This window comes from Haliotis rufescens, unplaced genomic scaffold (assembly GCF_023055435.1).
Source record: "Haliotis rufescens isolate VD_foot unplaced genomic scaffold, xgHalRufe1.0.p SCAF_20, whole genome shotgun sequence".
NCBI classification, from domain to species: Eukaryota; Metazoa; Mollusca; class Gastropoda; order Lepetellida; family Haliotidae; genus Haliotis; species Haliotis rufescens.
Genome location: NW_025963891.1, coordinates 2,540,788 through 2,552,854, shown reverse-complemented (window position 1 = coordinate 2,552,854; position 12,067 = coordinate 2,540,788). Strand labels below are relative to the sequence as shown.

Genomic DNA, 12,067 nt, shown 5'->3' with positions numbered 1-12,067 from the left:
GAACTACAGTGAATTTCTTTAATGCCAAACAAGAAACACAGATATATCGGAAGCTGTCAAACAATTACATTAACAGACAGAAAATGCTGAAAGTTAAAACACGCGAAGAGACAGAAATCAAATCACATGCTTTTTATGTTTCATTCATAAACATACGAGCATTTGTAATCAAGTATAAGGAAAAGAATTAGTCTATCACTACAAAACGTGATGAAATAAACACATCAAAATGCCAAATTATGATGTATATTTTAACAACGACATTTACAAGACATCAAGCAGATGCACGGGCAGAGGAAAGCCTTCGTCAAAGAGGGGATAACTCTTTCAGTTTGACAGAGTTACTTCCCTTAGACCGAACCCTCGCGAATTCTGCATCACCATGTCATAGGGGTGAATTATGACAACTTAATATAAGTTGCATGTCTCTGTCCAAACTTCAAGAGTTGTTGTCCAACCCTAGGTGAGCTGCACTGCTTGGTTGTAGGATATCGAGATGTTTCTTAAGATAGCATGTCTTTGACCCATATAGCCATCGTTGATCGAGATATTGCAATTGTCCCGAGAAGGTGATGGGTCAATGATATGCAGTCCAAAGTCGCGACCACGAAATGTCAAAAACTCCCGGCGCGTTTCTCTGCGTGCCCGGTCACCCAGATAGTGACGAGTCATCGTTCACAAAAGACGTAGTTCGCACAGCGCGACATTGTACGCCTTAGACATTGGCCTTTGTAACCAGAGCGAGAGTGGTATTGTATAACAAATTTCATGAGTAGTCGAGTCACCGTATATAGTCGCTTATATTTAACCTGCCGCAAGTGCAGACATAGTGACGTGTGGAGGTCGGTCTATAATTAACAGAAATATGACCAGACTGTCCTTTGTAATGTTTTGTTTTGTCACAGGTGTTCAATACAACCTAGAATTTGTCATTATATCCACGTCTCTTTACGTATATGTCAATAATTGACTGTTTATAACAGGTGTTGAAAACTAGGGACGAACTGTAACAAAAACTTTGAAAGACATCACACAATGAACCATGTAAACAGCTCATAAAACAACCCTTTATGACGTGCGTAAGTTCGGTGTCTAGCAGCAGTATTCATACAACTTTATGTCTGTAGGCCGTGAATGGCGGCGGGTAGAGCCAGCTACACCGTCGTGGTTGCAGTTGTAGTAGCAGTCGTAGCTTTCTACGGGTTGGTATTGCCTCACTCAGCTTACAGTAACCTCTCTCTTTGCTTGTTCACAGTCTACTCTGCATGTAACAAATTCATTTATCAAAAAGGCTAAATCAACCCTAGTTCTAATCCAACTTGAGAAATAGTTAATGTTCTAGCCAGAGTGACCTTAGTTGTAACAAACTGATGATGTGGGCTCCTTTGAATTTGTTATATCTGGAGATGACTGTAATTAATTAGTTATTTTTTTAAATTCATTCATGACAGTTATGTTGAAACTTCACAGTTTAGGTATAATACGTTACATACACTTGTAGGCTGCATAAGATGTCTTCAGTTATTTTGAACTGATTATACAGACACTATAAACAGTCTTATTTCAACTACCGTATTCGACGTAATAAGCGCCCAGGGCGCTCTCAAAATTAGGAATAGGGGGCTCTTATTAGAATATTATTTTGGTGAAAAAAACGAGTTGAAAGATGAATTTCGTGGTTTTTGCTTACAGCCTGAAATGTTTATGTACGACAGATATATTTTTCCAGAATTAAATTGCCCATAATTAAGGATGCATATAACACAAGAGTGTGTATTATATGCGAATAAATAAGTCTTGTGTACATTGATCAATTGGAAGGGGTACTAATTGGGATTGTTCACTTGCCAATATATTAGTAAATATTGCTGTGGGCGCTTATTGTAGTGGGGTGCTTATTACGTCGAATACGGTATCCTCAATAACAAATGTGGGTCCATACACTTTTCACAGCACTGACTGACACTGAATATCAGCCTACAGGTTTCAGTGACAACTGGTGCCAGGCCACTAGGTCTCTAGGTTGCATCCTGGCAGTCCTGCAGGCACATCGTCATTGCAGTATACCAATGTCAGGATGAGCACATTGTTAAATTCTATACTTGCACTTCAAGTTTCATGTCCTTGTTTCTGCTTCTGTGTCCTGGTTATCAGCTTTGTTTTTAAAGATGGGGCCAAATATTACAGATGTGTAACAACAGCCTGTAAAAAATCAAGTCAGACAATCCAGTGATTGATATAATGAGCAACAATCCATGCCTTCAGGGTGCGATGACACATAATAAGCCAAGTTGCCAAGTTGGATAACCCAATCGATTATGTCACCTCTTAGAACCAGCATAGGTTGATGGTGACCTAATCGGACCCAGAGTCCCAATTGGATGTCGTGTCGGCTAATGCAGAGAATCCTTGTTTTGCAGCCTCCCTGCAATGGGGTTGTCCCGTGTGTTGCTGGGCGTGGCTGGGGTTGCTGCGGGGGCAGCCATCTTGTGCAACCTGCCAACCAACCCATTTTTACCGACGCCAGTGAAAGCAACACTGCCATACTTGTCTGGGATCACTCTGAAGACAATAGAAGAGAAACCACGAGAATTCCAGGTGATCATCTGATTGCTCACTGTAGAAGTGGGAGAGTCGTATCTGAAATTAATCTTCCAGGCTTATTTATCATCAGACTATTTAGAGTGAGTGAGAATGTTGTTTTACACTGCAGTCAGATTTATTTCAGCAATGTCACTGAAGCCTGTAAAGTATCTTGAAACTAGAGTCTTGTCCACACATTGGTAGCTGACATGGGAAACAATTCCTGTTGTCAGGGTAACACAGTCAGCCAACTCATGCATTGCAAGCACCCAATTCTCATTAGCCGGCTGTGAGTGGGGTATTGGAGACCTATTATACCCTTATCCCCATTGGCAGTGCAGAAAAAGGGATTTTATGCTTTTTCATATAAAATGGGAGGTAACTCTTGCAAGTTTAGGGCATAAAGTTTCCAGTACCCAATGACAGGATCAGACCACATCAGCAAAGCGTGGACAGTTCTCTGATCCATCTTGTGGGAAGCACATCAGCGATGTGCCCTGTCTGTGTCGTAGCCCCATCTTGTGGGAAGCACATCAGCGATGTGCCCTGTCTGTATCGTACCCCCATCTTGTGGGAAGTACGACTGCGATGTGCCCCGCCTGTATCGTAGCCCCATCTTGTGGAAAGCACCCCTGCTATGTGCCCCGCCTGTATCGAAGCCCCATCTTGTGTGAAGCACATCTGCTCTGTTCCCCGCCTGTGTCGTACCCCCATCTTGTGGGAAGCACGTCTGCTCTGTTCCCCCGCCTGTGTCGTAGCCCCATCTTGTGTGAAGCATAGGCCCCACCTGTGTCGTAGCCCCATCTTGTCTGAAGCATGTCTGCTCTGTTCCCCGCCTGTGTCGTAGCCCCATCTTGTGTGAAGTATGTCTGCTCTGTTCCCCGCCTGTGTCGTAGCCCCATCTTGTGTGAAGTATGTCTGCTGTTCCCCGCCTGTGTCGTAGCCCCATCTTGTGTGGAGCATTTGCCCTGCCTGTATCGTAGCCCCATCTTGTGGGAAGCACGTCTGCTCTGTTCCCCGCCTGTGTCGTAGCCCCATCTTGTGTGAAGTATGTCTGCTCTGTTCCCAAGCTGTGTCGTAGCCCCATCTTGTGTGAAGCTTCAAGCATGTGCCCCACCTGTGTCGTAGCCCCATCTTGTGTGAAGCACGTCTGCTCTGTTCCCCGCCTGTGTCGTAGCCCCATCTTGTGTGAAGTATGTCTGCTCTGTTCCCCGCCTGTGTCGTAGCCCCATCTTGTGTGAAGTATGTCTGCTGTTCCCCGCCTGTGTCGTAGCCCCATCTTGTGTGGAGCATTTGCCCTGCCTGTATCGTAGCCCCATCTTGTGGGAAGCACGTCTGCTCTGTTCCCCGCCTGTGTCGTATCCCCATCTTGTGTGAAGCATAGGCCCCGCCTGTGTTGTAGCCCCATCTTGTGGGAAGCATGTCTGCTCTGTTCACCGCCTGTGTCGTAGCCCCATCTTGTGTGAAGCATAGGCCCCACCTGTGTCGTAGCCCCATCTTGTCTGAAGCACGTCTGCTCTGTGCCCTGCCTGTGTCGTATCCCCATCTTGTGGGAAGCATGTCTGCTCTGTTCCCTGCCTGTATCGTAGCCCCATCTTGTGTGAAGCATGTCTGCTCTGTTCCCCGCCTGTGTCGTAGCCCCATCTTGTGTGAAGCATAGGCCCCACCTGTGTCGTAGCCCCATCTTGTCTGAAGCACGTCTGCTCTGTGCCCTGCCTGTGTCGTATCCCCATCTTGTGTGAAGAATGTCTGCTCTGTTCCCCGCCTGTGTCGTAGCCCCATCTTGTGTGAAGCTTCAAGCATGTGCCCCGCCTGTATCGTAGCCCCATCTTGTGTGAAGCACGTCTGCTCTGTTCCCCGCCTGTGTCGTAGCCCCATCTTGTGTGAAGTATGTCTGCTCTGTTCCCCGCCTGTGTCGTAGCCCCATCTTGTGTGAAGCTTCAAGCATGTGCCCCGCCTGTGTCGTAGCCCCATCTTGTGTGAAGCACGTCTGCTCTGTTCCCCGCCTGTGTCGTAGCCCCATCTTGTGTGAAGTATGTCTGCTCTGTTCCCCGCCTGTGTCGTAGCCCCATCTTGTGTGAAGTATGTCTGCTGTTCCCCGCCTGTGTCGTAGCCCCATCTTGTGTGGAGCATTTGCCCTGCCTGTATCGTAGCCCCATCTTGTGGGAAGCACGTCTGCTCTGTTCCCCACCTGTGTCGTAGCCCCATCTTGTGTGAAGCATAGGCCCCGCCTGTGTCGTAGCCCCATCTTGTCTGAAGCACGTCTGCTCTGTTCCCTGCCTGTGTCTTAGCCCCATCTTGTGTGAAGCATAGGCCCCACCTGTGTCGTAGCCCCATCTTGTCTGAAGCACGTCTGCTCTGTTCCCCGCCTGTGTCGTAGCCCCATCTTGTCTGAAGCACGTCTGCTCTGTTCCCCGCCTGTGTAGTATCCCCATCTTGTGTGAAGCACGTCTGCTCTGTTCCCTGCCTGTGTCTTAGCCCCATCTTGTGTGAAGCTTCAAGCATGTGCCCCGCCTGTGTCGTAGCCCCATCTTGTGTGAAGCACGTCTGCTCTGTTCCCCGCCTGTGTCGTAGCCCCATCTTGTGTGAAGTATGTCTGCTCTGTTCCCCGCCTGTGTCGTAGCCCCATCTTGTGTGAAGTATGTCTGCTGTTCCCCGCCTGTGTCGTAGCCCCATCTTGTGTGGAGCATTTGCCCTGCCTGTATCGTAGCCCCATCTTGTGGGAAGCACGTCTGCTCTGTTCCCCACCTGTGTCGTAGCCCCATCTTGTGTGAAGCATAGGCCCCGCCTGTGTCGTAGCCCCATCTTGTCTGAAGCACGTCTGCTCTGTTCCCTGCCTGTGTCTTAGCCCCATCTTGTGTGAAGCATAGGCCCCACCTGTGTCGTAGCCCCATCTTGTCTGAAGCACGTCTGCTCTGTTCCCCGCCTGTGTCGTAGCCCCATCTTGTCTGAAGCACGTCTGCTCTGTTCCCCGCCTGTGTAGTATCCCCATCTTGTGTGAAGCACGTCTGCTCTGTTCCCTGCCTGTGTCTTAGCCCCATCTTGTGTGAAGCATAGGCCCCACCTGTGTTGTAGCCCCATCTCTTGTGAAGCACGTCTGCTCTGTTCCCCGCCTGTGTCGTAGCCCCATCTTGTGTGAAGCACGTCTGCTCTGTTCCCTGCCTGTGTAGTTTCCCCATCTCTTGTGAAGCACGTCTGCTCTGTTCCCTGCCTGTGTCGTAGCCCCATCTCTTGTGAAGCACGTCTGCTCTGTTCCCCGCCTGTGTCGTAGCCCCATCTTGTGTGAAGCACGTCTGCTCTGTTCCCCGCCTGTGTCGTAGCCCCATCTTGTGTGAAGCACGTCTGCTCTGTTCCCCGCCTGTGTAGTATCCCCATCTTGTGTGAAGCATAGGCCCCGCCTGTGTCGTAGCCCCATCTTGTGTGAAGCACGTCTGCTCTGTTCCCCGCCTGTGTTGTAGCCCCATCTCTTGTGAAGCACGTCTGCTCTGTTCCCCGCCTGTGTCGTAGCCCCATCTTGTGTGAAGCACGTCTGCTCTGTTCCCTGCCTGTGTCGTAGCCCCATCTTGTGTGAAGCATAGGCCCCACCTGTGTCGTACCCCCATCTTGTGTGAAGCACGTCTGCTCTGTTCCCCGCCTGTGTAGTATCCCCATCTTGTGTGAAGCATAGGCCCCACCTGTGTCGTATCCCTATCTTGTGGGAAGCACGTCTGCTCTGTTCCCTGCCTGTGTCGTAGCCCCATCTTGTGTGAAGCATAGGCCCCACATGTGTCGTATCCCTATCTTGTGGGAAGCACGTCTGCTCTGTTCCCCGCCTGTGTCGTAGCCCCATCTTGTGTGAAGCATGTCTGCTCTGTTCCCCACCTGTATCGTAGCCCAATCTTGTGTGAAGCTTCAAGCATGTGCCCCGCCTGTATCGTAGCCCCATCTTGTGTGAAGCACGTCTGCTCTGTTCCCCGCCTGTGTCGTATCCCCATCTTGTGTGAAGAATGTCTGCTCTGTTCCCCGCCTGTGTCGTAGCCCCATCTTGTGTGAAGCTTCAAGCATGTGCCCCACCTGTGTCGTAGCCCCATCTTGTGTGAAGCACGTCTGCTCTGTTCCCCGCCTGTGTCGTAGCCCAATCTTGTGTGAAGCTTCAAGCATGTGCCCCGCCTGTATCGTAGCCCCATCTTGTGTGAAGCATGTCTGCTCTGTTCCCCGCCTGTGTCGTAGCCCCATCTTGTGTGAAGAATGTCTGCTCTTTTCCATGCCTGTGTCGTAGCCCCATCTTGTGTGAAGCTTCAAGCATGTGCCCCGCCTGTATCGTAGCCCCATCTTGTGTGAAGTATGTGCCCTGCCTGTGTCGTAGCCCCATCTTGTGGGAAGCACGTCTGCTCTGTTCCCCGCCTGTGTCGTAGCCCCATCTTGTGTGAAGCATGTCTGCTCTGTGCCCCACCTTTATCGTAGCCCAATCTTGTGTGAAGCTTCAAGCATGTGCCCCGCCTGTATCGTAGCCCCATCTTGTGTGAAGCATGTCTGCTCTGTTCCCCGCCTGTGTCGTAGCCCCATCTTGTGTGAAGAATGTCTGCTCTGTTCCCCGCCTGTGTCGTAGCCCCATCTTGTGTGAAGCTTCAAGCATGTGCCCCACCTGTGTCGTAGCCCCATCTTGTGTGAAGCACGTCTGCTCTGTTCCCCGCCTGTGTCGTAGCCCAATCTTGTGTGAAGCTTCAAGCATGTGCCCCGCCTGTATCGTAGCCCCATCTTGTGTGAAGCATGTCTGCTCTGTTCCCCGCCTGTGTCGTAGCCCCATCTTGTGTGAAGAATGTCTGCTCTGTTCCCCGCCTGTGTCGTAGCCCCATCTTGTGTGAAGCTTCAAGCATGTGCCCCGCCTGTATCGTAGCCCCATCTTGTGTGAAGCACGTCTGCTCTGTTCCCCGCCTGTGTCGTAGCCCCATCTTGTGTGAAGTATGTACCCTGCCTGTGTCGTAGCCCCATCTTGTGGGAAGCACGTCTGCTCTGTTCCCCGCCTGTGTCGTAGCCCCATCTTGTGTGAAGCGTGTCTGCTCTGTTCCCCGCCTGTGTCGTAGCCCCATCTTGTGTGAAGTATGTGCCCTGCCTGTATAGTAGCCCCATCTTGTGTGAAGCATAGGCCCCACCTGTGTCGTACCCCCATCTTGTGTGAAGCATGTCTGCTCTGTTTCCCGCCTGTGTCGTAGCCCAATCTTGTGTGAAGCACGTCTGCTCTGTTCCCCGCCTGTGTCGTAGCCCTTTCTTGTGGTAAGCACGTCTGCTCTGTTCCCCGCCTGTGTCGTAGCCCCATCTTGTGTGAAGCATGTCTGCTGTTCCCCGCCTGTGTCGTAGCCCCATCTTGTGTGAAGCTTCAAGCATGTGCCCCGCCTGTATCGTAGCCCCATCTTGTGTGAAGCACGTCTGCTCTGTTCCCCGCCTGTGTCGTAGCCCCATCTTGTGTGAAGTTTGTGCCCTGCCTGTGTCGTAGCCCCATCTTGTGGGAAGCACGTCTGCTCTGTTCCCCGCCTGTGTCGTAGCCCCATCTTGTGTGAAGCGTGTCTGCTCTGTTCCCCGCCTGTGTCGTAGCCCCATCTTGTGTGAAGTATGTGCCCTGCCTGTATAGTAGCCCCATCTTGTGTGAAGCATAGGCCCCACCTGTGTCGTACCCCCATCTTGTGTGAAGCATGTCTGCTCTGTTTCCCGCCTGTGTCGTAGCCCAATCTTGTGTGAAGCACGTCTGCTCTGTTCCCCGCCTGTGTCGTAGCCCTTTCTTGTGGTAAGCACGTCTGCTCTGTTCCCCGCCTGTGTCGTAGCCCCATCTTGTGTGAAGCATGTCTGCTGTTCCCCGCCTGTCGTAGCCCCAAGTTGTGGTGTAGTTAGATTATTGGTTGCATATTCGGGGCTCAATACATATGCTGACAACTAGACAAAGGCTGGAGAAAGTGAGCCCTGATGCCATTTTCATGTTCAACTGGCCCTTAGGGTCTATGAATGTACCTGAAAGCTACCGTTACTATGGTATCGTTATCTGAGCATTGCTGGCTTCTCTTTTTACTGGCTTGCTTCAATGGTTGAAATAGGCGACTACAAACTAAAGCTGTAATCACAAGGGTTGGTGGGGTAGCCAATTGTTTAAAACATTTGCTTGTCATGCCGAAGGTCTGGGTTTGATTCCCCATATAGGTACAATGTGTGAAATCCATTTCTGGTGTCTCCCGCCATGATATTGCTGGAACATTGCTTCGAGTGGCTTTAAACCATACTCACTTACTGTATTCACAAGGGATGGAGGAACGTTACTTACACTAGTCAGTGCAGTATTATCACTGATGAATGTCAAGGGTTCTCTTCATTCAAATTTACCATGTTAAAGTTACACATAGTTTGTTCTACCTCACCTGACTTCACCTGAAAATCCAATGCAGTTTTTAGTCTCAGCAATGTTTACAAGATATCTATGAACTACAAAGAAGGGTGTATTATCTTGATTATGCTCATGAAAATATAGATTCCATGAAATAAATGTTTCGTGTCATGTGTGATAATTCTAACCACTGACTTCCTCCGTCTGTGTCTCATTCCAGGCCAAAGCATTGTGGGAGAAAAGAGGTGCAGTCATAATGGCAGTGCGGCGACCCGGATGACCTTTGTGTCGGGAGGTGTGTTGGGGCCATGTTGACTTTATGCTTGTTTCATATCATGTACCTTTTAATGAGTCTTGTAAAATTAATCTAACAGAAGCATATGTAGCACATGGCAAGTGACTTTGTTCGAAATGTACCTTTGTTCACCCAGCTATGAACTTCCCAGGGAGCTGAGAATGAAAATGGAGCGCACACTGATTCATTGACCGGGGTAATGATGTAGCACTTTGAGAATGCTTTAGGGCATGGATTTGGCATATTGTGCACAGTATTTTTATAGCACCTGACCTATCCGCTTTTGCCCCCTTCTACACACGTCCATCCATCCACCCATGCTCTCCTTGACCCTCTCTCCTCAGTCTACCAATCCATCACACTCTTCCCCCAGTAACTTGCTTTCCTGCTTATTCACCCCCTATCTTTTCTCCCACTTATACACTCACTCCCAAGTACTCATGCTCTCGCACACCTATCCATCCACTCATCCCTCAGCACCCACGTACCCAGTTTCCCACTGTGTCCTCCTCTATTGCAGGAGGCCCAAGGGCTGTCCTCCCCCTGGCTCCACTCTCCGTGAACCCACGTACCCAGTTTTCCACTGTGTCCTCCTCTATTGCAGGAGGCCCAAGGGCTGTCCTCCCCCTGGCTCCACTCTCCGTGAGCACCCTCGTACCCAGTTTCCCACTGTGTCCTCCTCTATTGCAGGAGGCCCAAGGGCTGTCCTCCCCCTGGGTCCCCTCGCCCTGAGCACCCTCGTACCCAGTTTCCCACTGTGTCCTCCTCTATTGCAGGAGGCCCAAGGGCTGTCCTCCCCCTGGCTCCACTCTCTGTGAGCACCCTCGTACCCAGTTTCCCACTGTGTCCTTCTCTATTGCAGGAGGCCCAAGGGCTGTCCTCCCCCTGGCTCCACTCTCCGTGAGCACCCTCGTACCCAGTTTCCCACTGTGTCCTCCTCTATTGCAGGAGGCCCAAGGGCTGTCCTCCCCCTGGCTCCACTCTCTGTGAGCACCCTCGTACCCAGTTTCCCACTGTGTCCTCCTCTATTGCAGGAGGCCCAAGGGCTGTCCTCCCCCTGGCTCCACTCTCCGTGAGCACCCTCGTACCCAGTTTCCCACTGTGTCCTCCTCTATTGCAGGAGGCCAAAGGGCTGTCCTCCCTCAAGACGGAGCTTGATGCCCAAGGAGTGGCTCTGCATGCTGTTGTGCATGAGACCCTTGGAGTCAAAGAGTTCCGACCCTTTTTCAAAGGCGATGTCTTCCTGGACAAGGAGGTAATTCTTGTGGTGTTATATACCCGTTAACATCTTTATTAATAAGGATGGAACAAATATCCAATCAATCAATAACTCTACTGATCATATTACAAGACAATGGAGTTTTGTTCTGCAGTATGAAAACAAATCTGGAAAACAATTTGTTTTAATGTGAGCCACTAATTTCTAATGTAGACGTCTGTAACCAGCTGATGGGGTGTTCAAAAGTGGTTAATTGACCCTTTGGTGCTGAAATAAATAAAGTTTAGAAGTGCCTGCATCGGAATAGTCTGACATGAATTTTACGATGTTTGTTTTATTGCAGCGCAAGTTTTATGGTCCAACAGAGCGATGGATGTTGTTTTCGGCATTACTAAGAGCTAAAGTGTGGATGAACATTATTTCCAACCGACAGAGCGGGGTGAAAGGCAACATGATTGGTGAAGGAAGAATTCTAGGAGGTGTGTGCTGCCTTTCAAGTAGATTGTCATCATTTGTCCTATTTCTCTATGACCATGCCATCTATTATGTTGAAACTCATATTTTATCAGAAGTCTTTGGAACCTACTCACAAGTATGTTGATATAAGGAAGTACAAGATGGTTTGTTTACTGCTAGTCAGTAAGTCAAAATCCTCAATCTGGCAGATGATAAACACTTCATACAGCCACTAGTGGTTAGAAATTTTAAGTACTGGAACACTTATCCTATCTCCAACACTTTATGCTTGTATCTGTTTCAGGAGTGTTCGTGGTTGGCCCAGGAGAACAAGGAATATTGTTCGAACACAGGGAGAAAGAATTTGGAGATTATGCTAACCTTACAGAAGTAATGGATGCAGTAAAGCAAATTAAGCAATAAACATTTTGTTATTTCAGTGGACATTGAATTTGTATGTGTGAGAAGTGTATTTTAAGACTATATCAAGCGATATATAACATGGGTGAGTCTTATCACCACCAACCATCTCATCAGCTGTTGCACGGTCATGGAATGAAGTCTCAGGTCAAAGGTTACCTTCCTGAGATGGAGGAAGAAAGACCATGGTAACAGCTGTAGAGCTGTATGGAGTTGTCTCATTTATGTGAATATCAAACTTATTTAATAAAATTACCTTTAATGATTTGTATATTGTTTCATCCTTTCCAACAGATGATTACAAAATGTCATTTTCTTATGTTTTTTGTTATGATTGTTTTGTTTTTTTGTTTAACGCCACACTCAGCAATATTCCAGCTACATGACAGCGGTCTGTAAATAGTCGAGTCTGGACCAGACAATCCAGTGACTGACACCATGAGCATCGATCCATGCATTTGTGATCTATGACATGCATCAACCAAGTCTGACCACCCAATCCTGTTAGTCGCCTCTTATGACAGGCATGGGTTGCTAAAGACCTCAATATTTCTTGTTCATGTACATGCTCAGGGTGGGTCCCTTGAAATGTTTTGACGGAGAAAACATATCTACACTGTGGCATCTTTAATGAGTAATAAGTGCCCCAACTGAAGGAACTTTGTCTTCATCTCAACTAATATTGGGTCAGTGTCCAACTTGAGTTACCACAGGTGTCAAGAGGCTGTGCTCTGCAGTCTGGGGC

At 49.0% G+C, this 12,067-nt stretch overlaps 1 protein-coding gene across 4 annotated transcripts; it reads left to right on the top strand.

Annotated features, from left to right (window-relative positions):
• Positions 1-336: 336 nt before the first annotated feature.
• On the top strand, positions 337-11,587 carry LOC124142727 (peroxiredoxin-like 2A). 4 transcript variants are annotated; one of them, XM_046511338.2, is made up of 7 exons: positions 349-463; positions 1,128-1,202; positions 2,421-2,598; positions 9,153-9,227; positions 10,348-10,482; positions 10,790-10,925; positions 11,207-11,587. In XM_046511338.2, the coding sequence occupies exons 2-7, from the start codon at positions 1,135-1,137 to the stop codon at positions 11,323-11,325; spliced, it is 711 nt and encodes a 236-aa protein (XP_046367294.1). In that variant the 5' UTR covers positions 349-463; positions 1,128-1,134; the 3' UTR covers positions 11,326-11,587. The 4 variants fall into 4 exon arrangements, with proteins under 4 accessions (XP_046367295.1, XP_046367294.1, XP_046367291.1 ...); XM_046511335.2 differs by lacking the exon at positions 349-463 and adding an exon at positions 595-749; XM_046511339.2 differs by lacking the exon at positions 1,128-1,202 and having other exon boundaries at positions 337-463.
• Positions 11,588-12,067: the final 480 nt, after the last annotated feature.